Source organism: Apteryx mantelli, chromosome 17 (assembly GCF_036417845.1).
Source record: "Apteryx mantelli isolate bAptMan1 chromosome 17, bAptMan1.hap1, whole genome shotgun sequence".
Lineage (NCBI taxonomy): Eukaryota > Metazoa > Chordata > Aves > Apterygiformes > Apterygidae > Apteryx > Apteryx mantelli.
In genome coordinates this window covers 16623624-16640941 of record NC_089994.1, presented here as the reverse complement: position 1 = coordinate 16640941, position 17318 = coordinate 16623624, and the positions used below count along the sequence as shown (strand labels likewise).

Sequence of the window (17318 nt, the reverse complement as noted above, 5' to 3'; positions counted from 1 at the left end):
TTTTTCAAAACACTTTGTTTTTAAAAATTAAAGTTCAAAATGTTCTTGCAGCCATGCTATTGGGATGGCCAACATGCTTTGTGCTCTGGCGCTTTTCTGTAATTGGGAAACCGCTAAGTCAGACCTCAACCAAAATCAGCAAATAATTGCTACCGCTGAAGAGGGTAACTTCCAAGTGCCTCTAAGCTAGGATGGAGTCAAACCAATGGTCTATCAACCGAGGGGTTATATCGTACTCTCAGTGTAAGCCAGCCAGCCTTCCAGCTATTGCGTTTCTATTTAAATGTGAGCACTACAAAGAGGAAACATCTGGACAATAAAAAAATAAAAAGTGCTGTTTTATTGAAGAGATTTGTTCCAATTCTGTCTAGCAGGGTTTCTCTGTGCCAAGTACAGCATTGAAGGAACATTGGCTCATTCTTCAGTCTTTGTCTCTTTGCTTTCTTTTCCCTGGAGCGACCTCTCCTGTTTTCTTTGTACCTGTCTGTCTTTGACGAGACCACTGTACTGTACATACCTCATTTTACTCCCTAATCTCCTAATAGCTTGTGAAGAAGTAGAGATAAATCATTCCAGACTAGAGCACTTGCTATTATGATATTCTTACAAACTATGATCCAATAATGATAGGGAGATCAACATACTTATCTGTTAGCAGTACCAATAGGACTTGACAGGTGGGTTTTTTGTTTGTTTTTTTTCATGGAATCTATTAGTTCTTTGTGGTAGGTAGTTACATGCAGACACATATGCTGATCAGACCAAGTAATGTGATTTCTGAGCTGTTTCTCACTGTGATCCCTGTGTGCTCAGGCCTAGGAAGAATTACAGCTGCTGATAACTTGATGCAACTGGCAAAACTGTGGAACTGTGCTGTGTTTTCTCATGGGCAGAATTAAAATTAGAAACTAGACTTAGGAGTTTTTGAATGGATTTTTTCAAGTGAAGGTTACCTTAGTGATTTTCCTAGGATCTGAGGACTCTACCTGATCTGTCAAAAATTGAAGCAGTTTGTAGCTGTTCTTAAGCAACCCACCCTTTGGGACTCTCCTGATTTCATAGGCATGCACTGATATTAAGGTGGAACAGTGCATGTTGAAAGTCAGAATCTCTCTGTATTAAAGTGATAAATTGCAGAACTTCAGAGGACATTGCTTCATTTGACACCCACTGGTTTTGTGCCTCTTAAATAGCATATTGTTTAGGGATAAGAGGAAAAGCTCCAGTTTGTAGTATTTGGAGGGGATGCTGAGGCTGTGGTTCAGTGTTGCCATGCGGTGTTCCCACCGCGGTGCCAGCTCTGGTGCTGTCGTGCCCACTTCTACCCCGGTGTAGGTGGAACTGTGCTGTGAAGCAGGCAGGGAGCCGACCCAGCTTAAAAAAGTTATTTAAGCCTCATCAGTTTCTTGATTACTGGTGAACAGTTTGGGTCATGAAACCAGGGCCTGGGGCATACAGAGGTTAAAACTTATCCAGTGGCGCTGATAGACTGGAAATAGAAACTTGTCCTCTGAATTCCAGTATTGTGCTCTGGTTGCCAGACCATCTTTTTGTCATCTAAACTGGCATCTAGTTTTTGCAATTGCTGCCTATTATGTGTCCCGGTATTGTGTCTCTATTCTCTGTGCTACCCTTGGCTGCTGCATCTAACAACCTGTTGGATTTTTGCCATATGGATTAAACCAGTCTAAATTGGTGTCCTGCTCATTCTCTTCCCTCTCTCCCTCCTTCTGGCTCTGCTCTCCTCTCCCCTTCCTGTGTGCTGGTGCGGGCTTTGCTCTGATCTTGCAGTGAGATGGTTCAGAAAGTTGAATTGGCAGGAGACTAACCCTACCTTCCTCCCTCGCAAAGAGGGGGAGGAATCTTTTTTTTTTTTTTTTTCCTCTTCTTCCTGCTGGTTTAGCTCTCAGCACCAACTGGTGCTGGGCTAAAACGTGATGGAATTGTAGCCTTCTACCTATGCTGTGAGTGTCTAATGGGAGGCTGTGCATCAGAAGAGTTCTTAGTGAGCGAGTCTTGGTCCAGGATTAGGCTTTTTATGCAGTAAAATAAATAAAATGTATGTAGTATTTGATACTCCCTCTTCATGCTTTTTTTTTTTTCCTCTCCTTAGAAATAAAAATGAAATGTTACAACACTCGCTTGCCTATGTTTAGCATGTCTGCTGACTTGCCATCTTGGAAATAGAGCCATTTCTATTTTTAGAGCTGAGCTTCCTGTTTGATCTCTCTTTAAATTTGTCCTTTGCTTAACACAGTAAAACTCCTTAAAGAATCTTAGTTAAACTGGGACAGTCTTGCTAAAAACAGTCATGTTCGCATCCGGATATAAACACCAATAAATCCCCTTTGAATGAATGTTTTAACAAGTATTAAACGTCTCAAAAGAATGTACTCCCATCATGTCCAAACATGAAAGTGGAATTGAACCGATGTGTTGATGTGGTCGCTGTCATCTCAAAGCCTCTGTCTGCAGTGGATTTGTAAATGAATTGTCCACATGGGAAAATTAACCAGAACAGCTATTTTAGAATAACTCCTCAAAGTCACAGTTCTGGAATAAGCATCTTCTGGTTTAGCTCATCCAAACTGGAAAAGTGCTGTCTTATTCCAGAGTAATAGCACCCAAAATCATAAATATTTCATGATAGTTGTTATGCTTTAGTGTGATAATTTACCTTAGTCCCAAATGACCTTCAAGTGTAGTTATGTCTTTACCTAAAAATATATTAATATCTGCATGTTCTGGAAGCTTGATGTAATCACAGCTATATACACCCTAAGATGTCCTCATCAGAGCTTGGATACTAGATGTATGTTGTGATTGCCAACCCTTTGCCGATGTACCTTTAAATACCAGTCCAGACAAAAGCAGAGCTGCAATATTTCTGATAAAATTTCCACATTACTGAATAATTCTGCTGCATGAGGGATAGTTGAAGGTCTTATTCCATTTCCTAATGGCCAAGTATTGGGAAACCAAGGCCATAATCTGTCTCATTATGGCCTGGTGATGAGATTTCGTGACCCAGAAAGGCCAGTCTGACAGAGGCCAGAGCCTTTCCCTCCCGGCTCCTGGCTCTTCCACCCCTGCTTATGCCGTGCCACCTCTGGATCCAGAGGTCCTTCCTCTTCTCCTGGGCAGGCTTTGGTGCTTGTCTGACCCATCAGTGAGCTCATTCAGTGCTCTCCATCAACAGAAAACTAACCTGTCCTCCAAGTCACCACCAGAAGAAGGCAAATATTTTCCTGCCATTTTAGTGAGGTGTGTTTGCTTACCCCGAGGTCGGAGGAGTGCCAGGGTCAAAGCAAGAGAAGGGCAGGCTGCCCAGCCAGGAGCAGGGGCGACAGGGAGAGGTGAGACCACCTAGGAGCAGGGAGCCATTGGATCGTCTCAGCCACCTCCCAGACTTCTCCCTGCCTGGTCCCCTGGTCACCCAGCGCCAAATGCCTGGGGCGTAACTCCACTCTTGTTCCTACCATTGATATTACTGGTGGGGCACATCACAGTAAGTATAGCTTAGAATTTACAATGTAAATAAGGCCATAAAAGCTAAACTGCCCCTTCCGCGTTTGGGTGTGGTTCCTCATCAGAGACCCCTTTCCTAAAAAGAAAAGGAGAAGAGATTGCACTGATCCAATCAATGCGCCTTTGTGCTTGCTTTTAGGAAAATAAAGGACTTCAGTCTCTGCTCCTGCCAGGTTAAGATGTCACTTTAAACAAAATCGTTTAATTTTGATAGGTTTATTAGTGTGCAAAAATGACTTGACAGTGTAGAATGAAACAATACTGCTATTAAAATTGCCATTAATTATTTAATTTTGGTAGCATTTTTCCTATATTATATCTAACTATTACTATTAAATGTTTTATTTTGAGACAAGGAGCAGTGCTCTTAAAATAGATTTGATAAGTAGATAAAACATAAGTTCAATGAAGTTATATCCTTTTCTACTTTCCTTAGACCTTGTATTATTTTCCTTTCTGAAGTTTTTTGTATGCTGGCTGTTTGTTTTCAACTATCTGTAGTATGGTTATACTATAGGTTAGTATGTTTGGATACTGTATAAAACTAAGTAAAAGGAAAAGGTTTCTTTGTGTATTGAAACATTTTCCTTCCAGTGGTTTTCACTGGCTGAAGTTTAGCTCAAAGAATCACTGAAAATTACAGGTTATGTTTTGGATAAATGTAAATATATTAATTGACTCTATAGGATGTCATTAAAACACATTTTTTGCCTTAAGCCTCTTTATTTAGTCTAGTCCTGTAATGTTAAGGCTTTATAAGACTTTTTGCTGGCTTTAGCTCTTACTGTAGACATGCTCTAAGTACCTTACCTTTTGTTGCGTGAAAAAAACTAATAACATGGGTTATTGCAATTTGGCAGTTTTATAACAAATGATAAAACTGCAGCCACCAGCGAGGGGAGGGTGGGGGAAGGTACCTTTCAGGTACTCAATAGCATCACATCTCCATAAGAAGGAAATAATTTAACCCCACTGAAAAGGCTCTTGTTCTGCAGGCAGCATGCCATGGCCTGGGGAGCTGGGAAGGAATTGCAGGGCCGGGGCAGATGCCTGGCTGAGGAGGTGTAAAGAGAAAAGGCAGAGAACTGCAAAGCAAGAGATTGATGGCTTGGGAATATTAGTTTCATGGTGGGTTAGACCGTGCTTTCCATTTGGGGAAAATGCTGGGTGAGAAAGCTAGCTGTTAAAGACACGTGGGAGAGATGGGTGGAAGTGTCCAAGCTGAGCTCTTATTTCCCTTTGTTCTTCAATGCCCTCTGCTGGATCTGGGAGTGATGGTATGTGTTGCTTTTAACTTAACTTGTACTTAGCTGGGTCTGAAATTCAGGGAATGTCATTAAGAGCTCCATTTGAGCAAGGACTTTCTGCTCTGATTCACATCCCTCCCGTTAGTATGGGATGTCATAATAGTCTCCTGTGGGTAGCAGAAGAATACACGCTTTCCAGCTCGGGGGCCTCCGGAGGGATTAACTGGGATGTAAGTCAAAACCTCAATCTTTAGGTACAATTAACCCACTAGTGAAGCTAGCAGATTTCCTAGGGCTCTGCCAGAAATCCTGCTTTACAAACCAAAGATATTTTTCACAGAAGGAAGCATAAAGATTAGAAGGGTCCAGCAGGCCTCTTCTAACCTGACCCTCTGCATTTGAGGTTGGTTTCTAGTTGGAGACACCATATCGTTCTTCAGGCATGGTTCTCAGTTCTGTCACAAAGGGTTAAAATAATTTCCCAAGGTAGCCTCATCCTCTTAACGGACAAGCTTTATAATCGTTATTACAGAAAGGACATTTTGTCTTTGCTTGGGAGACCGTTTCACCTTTTCTTGCCAGTGCTACACTGGGGAAGACGCAACAATTTGTTATAATTTTCACTTCTGATCACAGTCCTCGTGCATGTATTGTATTCTACTGCATATTTCATGTTTGCTTCACTTATGGACCACCTCTTGCTTCTACTCCTGCTAATATCAGTGCTAAATCCACACCAGTGGAAAGGACGGACAGTTTTGAAGATTGCAGTCTGGTAGCCTGGATAATGCAAGTGTGAAGCCATTTCAGATCAAGGTGGGGGAAGGTAGTCCTTCACCTTTTTGGAAATGGGAAGTGGCAACTCTTAGATCCCAGGACAGATGATTAAAATCCCACAATTTCCTATTCGTAGGTTCCCCTCTGGCAAATGGTTACAGTATTCTATAGGTGAAGCAAAGCGTGGGTGCAAATTCTGCAGGGGTGATCAGCCAAGAGTTTTGCTGAGTGGCTTAGGAGCTGGAGTCTGTCATTTCTCGTAACCTGTGTTAAACTGAAGTCTTTATCTGGGGTGAACTTAGTGAAACTGTGATTTGTGAAAGCATTTGCTGGTACAATGTAGCTTGCATTTGTGTGCTCAAGTGGAGTTCTCATTCTGACTACAGGACAAGGTTTGCCTACCTGTTGCTCTCAAGAAGGTATTTTAGCAAGAAGTCTAAGATTAATCAGTTAAAAGCTATACAACATCTTGTTCATTAGACCTCTAAAAGGGGGAACAGATATTATATATGCTATTTCCCCCCCCTTAATTTTAATGTGGATTTCATTAATGTGTGGGCCAGAGCAACTTGATTAGATGTTTTTAAGGTTCCAAATGAAACAGTTCTAGAGCAGCTCTTCCTGTTTGTTTTTGTTTTCTGCAACTTCTGATATCTCTGCAACTAATTCTCCTCTCTCCTCCTTGCTTTCATCTGCTCCTCCTGTCAAAGATGGCGCCTGGCTTGTTTCTTAGTTACTGTCTTTCTGATCCTTTGGGGACTCACTTTCTGCTTGATGAGTAGGCAGTGTTAGAGGAGGAAGACAGTGATTTCTTCTTTAGGCAGTAAAATCCCCTCTAGTGAACCTGAGCATCACCAGCTTTGTCTCTGACTCAGAATCACATCTGCTGCGGGAGGGGAAACAGCACCTTCTCTTGATACCCCACCATCCCGACTTTCTCCAGGCAGGAGTTATGCTGGGAAGAATTCCCCGAAAGCCAAGGGTGAGGTGATGTGCGAGCAACTGAAGCTTTGCACATCAGCAGAAAGGTGTGCTCTTTGTCGACGAGGGATGCGGGTATCCGTTATCCACGTGCAGCAAGTGATGTGCCGAAGCGAGGAGCAGGGGCTACATGAGGGTAGGAGGCTGCCAGGGTCACTGAGATGCTTCTGGGCCTCTGCAGGCTGCATCGTGCTGCATTTACCAGCTTCTCTCCTTAGAGGACAGGGCAATTCATGGCAACGTGGTGACCAGGAATTAAATTGGTTAACAGAAATGGCAGATCAAGTAAAATGCATGGAGCAGATTGTCAGAAATCCAGGATAAATGGAGGTCTCTCAGCCTGCCACATCTTTTTGAAGCCTCAGTTTGCTTCTTTCCTGGCTTCTTTACCTGCCTCCCCTTCTGGATGGTACCTAACTGTCTCCTAGGGGCAGGAAATCGAAGAGCTGAATCTTTTCAGGAAAGAAGAGAAAAAAGTTGGCAGCAAGCCATCTAGGAAGGGGGCAGTGAGCATGAGGCTGCTCACCTGAGACTGTGTCTCTCAGGTTTTGAGAACGGTACTCCAGGAATCATTATGTATAGGCTGCTTTGATAGTACTGTGGTTTAAGAGAAAAACATCCTCCAAAATTACTCTTTAATTTGGAAGTCAAGAGACTGTCAATTTGATCTTGGCTCTTCTGTTCATAATTGATAATCGTGTATATTTAACAAACTTGTTATTTAACTGGGCCTCATATTTTTAATTCATCAGGCAACTGATGATTTTTCTTTCAGAAAAGATAATTGAGAGGTTGTACAAGGTTGCTTTCAGCAGAGCTGAGATGAAACCTAGACAGTAATATGGCAGATCCCAATCTCAGTCACACAGTCCTTCAAATGTAATTTTCCAGTATTTATGTACTCGCCTCTCTGCTCTGTAGTAGCTGCTTTAATCTCAAGGCAATGGAGTCCAGAAATCAGGTTGGCTTTTATTCAGGAGCTGTTTAACAGAATTTCACTCACATATATTGCTAATATATTTAGTTGAAGAAAAGGCTTTTTCCCATAGAGTTGTAAAGTTAACAGTTAAAATCTAGTTTGGGTTTTATTTATGTATGTTGTTTCAAACGTTCAACTATCTCATTTAAGGACACATAACTAAACTTTCTCCCCATGCTGCCTCAAGGTGGCAACACCATGTACAATGTTGAATCCAGACTAAGGAATCAAATCCTGTTCGCTGGCACTGTAGTGAAGAGTTTGACTGAAGGGCCACTGGGACTATTCCAGATTTACACAGTGTAAATTTTTCTTTTTGATTACAAAGCTTTATGGTCTTGAGTTCCTTTCCAGAATCATTATCACATCTGTCACTGTCATTGCTATCAGTGGCTAAGGATGTTTTTAATGGAGTGATGCAATCCAAACTATCATTCTTGCTGAAATACTGCTCCCAAGCACACAATAGGCCAGGTGCTGTAATTATTAATAATTCCCTCTGATGGCATATATAGGCCTTCCATTTTGTTTTAATGCAATTTATTTAGAGTTATTTCTTCAGCAATGAAAATCGTTTTGGAGGGATTTTTTTTGGAAATGTTGCAAGTTTGTTTGCTGGAATCCTTCTCTCCTGGAAATGAGGCATGTGTCTCATGGGCTCCCTTTCGCTCACACACAAATGAACTGCTAATTAGAATGATGAAATTGCTGAGAGAGGTGAAACCTTCCAGTTGGCCAAAGAGAAGATTGTGGATTAATCCGTGTAAAGCTGAAGGCTTGACTAAAACTGCTGTTCAACATTCTGGTGCTAATGAGGCTTGTATGTCTGCCACTCAAAAAGCTGAAAGTATGTCCTGTAGTTTGTGTGGAGAGATCCAAAGTGGGGGCTCACTCTTACAAGGCATTTAGTGCTTTCGTCTTCGCTAACGACTTTTGGAATTGAGAATGCTCAGCAATCCATATAAGGTGTTCAGCAGCTTATAGCATCCGGCTATGCAAGGCACTTTGCTCTATATGGATAATTTTTGTACATGAGTAACAGCATCTCGAGAGGCATATGGATGTTTAGAAAATCGCAGAGTATGATTTGGAGAGCTGTTTGTCTTGCATGCCCCCTGCTACCATTTTATATCTGTTCCTTGTTGATTTTAAGGTACTTCTGCTCATAACATCCATGTAAAGGAGGGAAATACTGTCTCCATCCCTCTGAAGCAAAGAGACACCAGGTGACTTGCTCAGTATCATACTGGGGCATGAAGTCCGGTTCCAAGTTACTTGCCTGCTCACTATTTGAGCTGCTGAGGAGGAGCCCTGTGGAGGGACAGATGTTCATCCCTCATTCTCTAATACCAGTTCACTACGATTGTCAAGAATGTATACATTTAAAATAAAGCAAAGGCAAATGTTTTTAAGAGTGGTTCTGTGTGTTTGCAGGCAGCCGTCGTATAGTGGATGTGATGGATGTGAATACGCAAAAAGGTGTGGAAATGAGCATGTCTCAGTTTGTGAGATACTATGAAACGCCAGAGGCCCAGCGTGAAAAACTCTACAATGTCATCAGCCTGGAGTTCAGTCACACGAAGCTGGAGAACATTGTTAAGCGCCCCAATGTGGTAAGAGATCCCTGTAGTGGTGTTCGTTATTAGCTTCTTCCCAATTACCTGTAGCTTTATCAGAAATAAACATGGAGTTGCAGGATGCACACTTTAAACAAATCAAGTGATGTGAAGTGGCTGTAACTCCCATCCGTTTAGTGCTGGGATCTCATTTTTATCTAAGCAGAAAGCTGGTCTCCTTGACAGTGGAACTTAACTTACAGGAATTAGGTATCTGATGAGCTCTTAATCATGCAATTTGCACAGATACCCAGTTCCTCTGAAGATATTTAAGGGAAATTGCATCCAAAATTAAATATCTGTCTATTGCCTTTTGATGTTTTTATAAGTGCTAATGTGCAAATACAACCTAATGCAAGATAACAATAGAGCTATTTTTTATGGAAAATATAAAGAGAAAAGATTAGCTAATAATGCATTAAAAGAGCAGTCTCAGTCTGTGGCTTGGTGAGGAGGAAGGTTATGTATTATCTCTAAAGTGTCTATAGGTGGGGGGAGGAAACTTAAAGCTATTATGAGAAAGCTTAAATTCCTTATATATGGGCCCTCCTAGCCACTGAAAAATGTTCAAGGGGTTATGAATCAAATAAGTTGAAAACGTGTATTAAATATAGAAATTTACACATGATTAAATCAGCATAATTACTGCAGTAGAGTCAGAGAAAGTGGGCAGATTTGTATGCATCTTTGAAGAGTGCAGGCCTCTGGTGATTTTGTTACCCAGTGGAGTCAAAGCTGAGGAAACCATGACATTGTTAATAAAGATCATTTCATTCATTGCTAAAACGTAGCCTAGCGTGGGTGGGGATCAGAGCATCAGCTCAGCGGTACCAGTGAGGCAGTGGAGCAACTGGCCTTGGAGTTTTCGAAAAGCGTCTCCTCAGGGCACTCTGCAGAGAGCCTGGGCATCGGTCCCGGTCGGTGGGAGAACAAAGGGACTTCTCAACGCCGGACGCGCGTGCGGCTTGTTCCCTGTGAATCTGCTCCCGGCACTGGATGCTCAAGCCTCTGCTGGGTGTGAAACTTTATAGCTCTCTGAGGCTGTGTTTTCAAGCGCTTCCCCCTTGTCATTTCTAAATGCTATTCTGATTCTACCAACAGTTCTTCCACTTGGGACATCTCTGGCCTATGCAGACAATATAAACACCACACTTATTTTTTGACCCGTTCAGGCATAGGTTGGAGCTCTAGTCACTGATTTGTAGAAGTAATTCTTAAATAGGCTTTTGTGTTCTGTTATGCATCTATCACAAATGGAATATGAAGCACGTTTTTAGAAGTTTGTGCAGGTTTTTGCTGTCATTCAGACACTAGCTGGCAGTTGGAAAGTGCCCTGGGGAGTTTCTGGTGTTCAGCTGATCCTGGGTTTCCCAAGCACATCATGCTCAGCAAGCTTTTAAAACATCTGTGCAAATTTCCTGGGCACTCAGCACTGGAAAATGCTATTAGGTATCTGTTACTACATGTAAATGAATTCTTATCTATTTAATATGGCCAGGCTGCACAGTGTTTTGTAAAACCAGCAATATTTAGATCTTTCTGAAAGAGACATTGGCATCCCCATTAGGTACTGAAGTGAGGGATAGAAGAGAGGAGGCAGGGGACTGGGAGGAAGTCCAGTACATAAAGTCAGATACTGGCACTATATTTGTAGAAGAGAGGCCCCTCGGGGCTGCAGAGCTCTTTCAGCCCACGTAAAGCAGAAATACTTGATTCATGTTCCTTACTGTGTAAAGGGTGTGGGTTGCAATATCAGGATGTGGGAATTATGTCAGAATCTGGTCAGTAACCATCAATTTTGTGTCCGCGTACTGCGGACACAGATACTGCGTGCTGCATTTGGCCAGTGTGGCTGTACATCCCAAGCCTGCCCAGACAGTCATGATGCGATTCATGGAGTACCAGTTCATGGAATTGGTACTATTTCTACTGGCTACATTCTCTCTCCCTTTGCCCTCTTTCAAAGGGCTGTGAGTTAGCAACAGCACTTGGTGCAGACAGAGAAACGGAGAGGGGCCAATCTGCAAGAATTTCACATGCTAATGGCGGTGTTAGGAAGATCCTCTGGGATATGAACCATTGGGCTGGCTCATACAAATATTGTCCTTGGGTGGCCCTTTCAAAAGATTTAGTAGTCAGGAGGCTGACAGAAGGGCTAACTATGCCTGAAGTGGCCTTCTCCGTTCTTGCTGCAGGCAGTGCCTCGAAGTCCTATTGACCCATAAATGGAGGTTCATTCGCTTCACTGTTTCCTGAGCTGGCTCAGGACGTACAGCCACACTGTGGCCAAATGCAGCACTACAGCCTCCCTCATCGGACTTCTCTAGTTCACTGGTGTTTTCCCTGTTTTGAAATTTGGTACGAGACCCACTTGCATAACCAGGAGGGACTGTTTCAGATATCCAGCACAGGCTCCTTCATAACACAGACCAAAGAAGGAGGAGTCGCAGGCTTGTCCTTGCTGTCATTTTAAGGGACAGAGATGGTAGTCCACACTCTAGGACCCAATACAGGAGCCGTGTCGCAACATCTCTGAACAGTCTTTGGTTTCCTTCTCTTCTTTGCCTTGCTGGTGGTATCATTCTCAGTGGTCAGCTTCCACTGTTTGCTCCTGCCCACGCTTTTTAAAAGTTTGGCTTTCAGACAAGGACCTCAGTGAATTTTATATCCAAGCAGAACTATGAAGGAAATGCTTGGTAGGCAGTAATGTAATTACTCAAATCAAAATTTGGCCAGAAAAATAGAGTTAATGTTCCTTGAAATGTAAAGTATTGGAATAATATAATCTCTTTTATGTTTGCGTTTCAATGTTCATTAATGCAGTTTCTAGGATGTTGGCTACAAAAATGCATTTGGATACAAGTGCATTTGAATGCTGGTGCAAGTGCTCGCAGGTGCCTGTAGGTCAGGATTTGCACCCAGTTGAACTGGCTGCAGAGCTCTTTTTACTCTCTGGCTTGCAAAGGCCTGAGCTGTGGTGATGAACCTGCTGCGCTTTGAGGAGCTGGGTGCCCAGGCCTCGCGCTGGAGCAGCGAGATTCTCACGGCCCACGAGCGTGTGCCAGCTGTCCGTCTGCCGCTGTTGCCACCTTGTTAGAGCCTTGTCCAACAGGAATGTATCCTACCAAGTGTTTAGTGACTAACAGTTGGTTTTGATGGGGATTTCAGGTGGACTTAGTCGACTGGGTGGATAATATGTGGCCACAGCACTTGAAAGAGAGACAGACGGATGCGACCAATGCCATCTCAGAGATGAAATACCCCAAAGTGAAAAAGTAAGTTTGTTTAAGTCTTTAAAAAGCTCTGCTCTTGACCTGCTTGTTTAATTCCTTTCGAGCTCAAAAGCTAGTAGGAGAGGAAATATTGATTTATTTATTTTTTCGTGAGCAGGAAGGGGGGGGTCGATGTGACTGATCTGCTTGTGCTATGTAATACCAATGGACTGCTCCAGGTTTTAAAGAAATCAGTTTTATGTTTGAGAACTTTATAATGGATCTTTCACGTTTTTAAGGCCTGTGGTTGGTATTTTCAAGAGAGGAACATTCTATTTTTTTTATTCTAAAAATTCATTTTAAAGGTTCTCAACACATTTCATTCTCTCTTTTATTGAGAAATAATCGATCTAAAGTTTGAGACTCACTGAATACAAACAATCTTTAATCAAATCCCTTTGAAAAGTTCCTTTCAATTTTTCAGTTTTGAGCAGTTCTCTTTGTTCTGAAAATGGCAGACTACCTCTGACCTTGAGCAGTAGATCCTCTAAAAGTGCTATCCAAAGAAATTACTTCACAGGATACAGATATGTCATACAAAATAATCAAAGTCTTTCTTCTGTAGACTGGGTTCAAATCCTTCCTGGGTTCAAACTGTTAATGGCTGAAAAGTTGTTAGCTGAGGGGCATTTTGTGAAATGAACTTGAACACTTAAATCCATTTTTAATAGATGTATGTCTCCACTGAAAACTCTGTCACTGGCCTTCATGCCAGTTTATTTTCCTGTTGACTTGTTCGACAGCAAGATCAAAGATTGGACTGACTATATAGACTGGGCTTTTTTGTTTTAGAGGACCCAGTTAGGGCAGATCTGAGACAGAAGGACAGTTTGTCCTGCTTCTGCCTATCTTGGATCTAGTCTGTGGACGAGTATAACCTCACTTTTCCTTCTGTTTGGGTGCTTACTTGTAGCTGTTTTTATATGATGATTGGAAAAAAAAAAGAAAAACTGTTTTGGGGGAGCTGAAAATACGCATTGTAATTTTCATGGGAATTAGTACAACTGGAACAGGAGTTACCATTAGAGATATAAGAGCTGCTGACCTGTATGGCAGTTGAATGCCGTGTAATATTGGAAGTCCTAAGTTGATTTAACTGCTGTTTGTGTTTTGGAGGCATTTTCTATTGGCCAAACCTAACGCTGGCGGCATTCCAAGCTCTGCTGTTGAGCCGACCTCTAGCGTTTTGCAAATCGCTCAGAACTGTTTCCAAACTGTAATGTCTAAAATAGATTGGTACTAACATATACAAGAGGAGTGTGCAGTCAGAAAGTGATATGCAGCATTTACTCCCTCGTTCTGTAAAAATAAACATTTTGGAAGGTACCAGTCCCCATAATATGAGAGACTCTGTTGCGTGCATCGTGGGGAAGCCCAGTGCTGTGATGTGCTCAGTACCATTGATTTCAGTGGAAGCTAAAGATACTCTATCCTTCTGAAAAAGTAAGCTGCTTGTTAGCGTAACTAGATATGGATAGGAGTGCCAAATTTCACACATGGGTTTGGAAATGTTCTAAGTGACTTGCCTAAGGTCACACAATCAGGCAGTGACAGAGCAGAAAATAGAAGCCAGGCAACTTGTTTCCCAGTTGCTTAGTCTACTAAATAACATACTTTATTTACAATATGCTAAAGCTATGAAACAGAATCATGATTCAGAGCTTCGGGATTCATGGATTGTACAAGGTAAGAAGTAAAGAAGACGGTCCCTTTCCTAGAGCAGGCATGCTCCAGATGCTGAAAAAAATGCAGCAAGTAAACAGAACAAGACAGAGATGATTTAGAAGAATAAGGTAACAACATGACTAACTGAATTTAGCAGAAAAAGCAGAGTATATTCTTGCAGTTCACTACTTGCTTCATAAAATGCCAGATGGTAGGTTTCAAAGAGGGATTTAAAAGAAGTAGCAATTCAACAGATTTTGACATGGAGCTTTTCCCGTGTTGGGGGGGATGGCCTGGGAGAAAGGAAGGAGATGCCTGATGAAGAAGCAGACACGTAGCCATTGAGGTTGCTGTCACTGGCAGAATGAGGGTGGAGGTTGTCAGCTTGATAAACTACTAGATGTGATAGGCAGAGTGAAAATAGTGAAAGACTGTAAGTGCTTGAAATGTGAAAACAGAGTTTGGGTTTGATGTGGGGGAAAGGAAGAATTGTCATGCATGAGGGTTAAAAGCAAGGGTGATGTGGCTGGAGTGAGAAGGTATAAGGATAATGCTAGTAATAGCTGGAGTAGCATAAAGGCCAGGGAAGGCTGATTTACAGCATTGGCAGTACAAAAACCTCGTCAGTCTAAAGAAGTAGCAAATATTCAATTCATAATGGACGCTGATAGTTTAAGGGCACGGGAGTAATTGTACTGGATCAGGACAAAGATCCCTGGTGCTCAGTAACCTGTCTGCTCTTTCCTGCTGTCATAAATGCTCTGGGCAGAGCGTAAGAACAGGGTGAGCATAAAATGATATTGCTCCTTAATAGTCTGCCAAGCTTCAACCGTATGTAGTTTGGGCAGCGACTTCTTGAGATGAAAGTGGTTTCTGTGTGCTTAGTAATTCTCAAGAGATTTCTCTTCCATGAACTTGTCCAGTTTAAAGATGAACTTCTCAAGAGATTACCTTTCTCCATCTTTGGAAATTCAGATTGACCCTTTCCTGTATAAATGCTAGTCTTGACTATTGCTGTGAGTACCCAGAGGGCATGAGCCCTTATTAAAGAGATTGTGTTCAATGGTGGAGCTAAATGTCAGTGCTGTCACTTGTTTCATGCTGCCCATTCTTTTATGCAAAACACCAATACTCATATTCTTTGTTATGGATTGTTGTTACTCAGAAATGGGATTGTTTCATTTCTTTTTTGTTCTTAGCGTTCTCATAATACTAAGAGTTTGCAGTATGCGATACCCACCATTAATGTGTTCCCTACAAACAAAAAGCACTCCAGTGAAAGCGTTGTGGTTTTGCAGACACAGATGGTATTACCAGACACAAATGTCTGTCTTGGCTACTGTACGTCAAGTTCCGTGCTGGGAATGAAGTTAGAGAACGCTCCATCTGCTGTGCTGGTTCGGTTACTAGGAGCACTAGATGCACTGGAGACTGCCCTGGCTTTCACTTGGACTTGCACCATTAACTTAACCTCATTACCTTTTTTTTTTTTTTTTTGTCTGTAAGTAAATGACTACTTACCTAATAGGAGCCCTAGAAAATGGAATTAAGTGGGGAGACAGTTTAAATCAAAAATATGTAAAAGTTTCAAAGTACCACCTCTCAATTTTAGGCAATAAGACAACATGAGAAATTAGGGGCATGACTGGCTGAGATTGTGGTGTGACAACCTTCAAACTGATGCAAGTTGGCATTGCCCCTGAAAAAAGAGAGTCCCGTGCCCACATTGTCCCATCCTCATTGCTAGGAGAGTCCCACGCACGCATTTTTCCATCCTCGTTGCTAGAACATGCCATAGTGCAGCTGCAGAGTAAACTGGGCAGGGGACTGGTCTGGATGAAAATCAACCCAGAAATAAAGAAGAAAAACTGTTTACTTTTCAGGCCATCCAAGCCATCGCATTGCTCTATAAATGCATGTATTGGCAGAAGGGAAAGCACAGTGCAGGAGTGTGGACAGCTCATAGCCATGGGTTCATGGACAAGCCCCTTACTCAGCTCACTGGAGGTGCAAGTACACGATACACAGGGTGAGCAGAGTAGCTCATTGCTACCAAGAACAGGAAGCCTGTCCTCCTGTCTCCCCTCTTACATGCCCCTGGGTATAAGTTTTTATTTATTTGCCTTGTGTTAACTCCAGCATTTGTCACACCCATCTGTGAGCTGATTTAACTTGCTCTTCCCTTCCCCCTCCCAAAGACAAATAAAACCTGCAACTTTCTATCAGATTAGTGAGATAAATCAGCTCAGCAAAGGGACTGATGAGCTTGCAAGTGGGTTTGAGGGAGAGCACTGCACTGTGTAGCTGGAAGCCAAGGCAAGTGGAAAAGGTAGGGCTGCTACAACATCAGCTTTCAGGGGCAGAAGCTTGTTCTGTCACCTCAGATGTCTCTGGTACTGCAATCCTAAAGGTAGGAAACAGTGTGATAAAAGGAAACTGAACGGGTTTAGAACTGCTTCCTTTCTTCAAGATGCACCAAAACCATTTTTTATTTAGCTCAAAAACAGCTCACATCTAGTTCTCTCTTTAAATTCAAACTGGACTGAAACAACTTGCATACAGCTGAACCCAAACCAAACCAAAAAAGTACTAATTTGATTTCTTGTTTACCATATCAGATAGCCCTGCTGAAATTATGGGACTCCTCTCTGACTGTTTACTAGGTTTTGCGTTGTTAGCCTTGCAAGACTATTTGCAAAGCAGTGGCAGTAAAACAGCAACTCTGCCAAGACATCATGGCTACAGAAATAGCGACAGGCATTTCTAACAACTTGATAAAGTTTGCATTATGGAACAAATGAAAATGAAAGCCGCAGTTACGGTAACACCTTTTTTTCCTCTCTTAAAGGTTCTCCCTATTACTTACAATATCTAAGCACTGCTATAATTGGTCTTTGTATCACTGCTGTCCTTCAGTTAAGAAGGATGGTGTATCCTCTATGAAACATCTATCTGTTCACAGAAGGATGCTGCCCTGTTACCATACTCTGTGCAACAGCCAGCCCTTTTTTCCCTCTTATAGGCTGTAATTCAGCCATCCATTCCTTTCTGTTCATTCCTTTACTAAATAGGAATGGATTTAAACAGATGCTAAAATGCTTTGCTGTACTGTGGTCTAATTAGAAGCTGAGGGTGTGCCCCTGGAGACAGAAACTGCCCTTTGAGTTGAGGGAGCTCGCAGGTCCCGCAGCACAACCTGGTGCTGTTTTATGCATGTGTGATACTCATATGCAGTTTGTATGTCACTTGTGAA

The 17318-nt window shown here is 42.2% G+C and overlaps 1 protein-coding gene across 1 annotated transcript in view; it reads left to right on the top strand.

Moving 5' to 3' along the window:
- The window catches only part of KDM2B (lysine demethylase 2B), a 116830-nt gene that overhangs the window by 17048 nt on the left and 82464 nt on the right, over window positions 1-17318 (top strand). The window contains exons 3-4 of the mRNA XM_067306752.1: window positions 8947-9125; window positions 12297-12403. Of these exons, the coding sequence (XP_067162853.1) occupies window positions 8947-9125; window positions 12297-12403 (286 nt within the window). The remainder of the gene's footprint in view (window positions 1-8946; window positions 9126-12296; window positions 12404-17318) is intronic.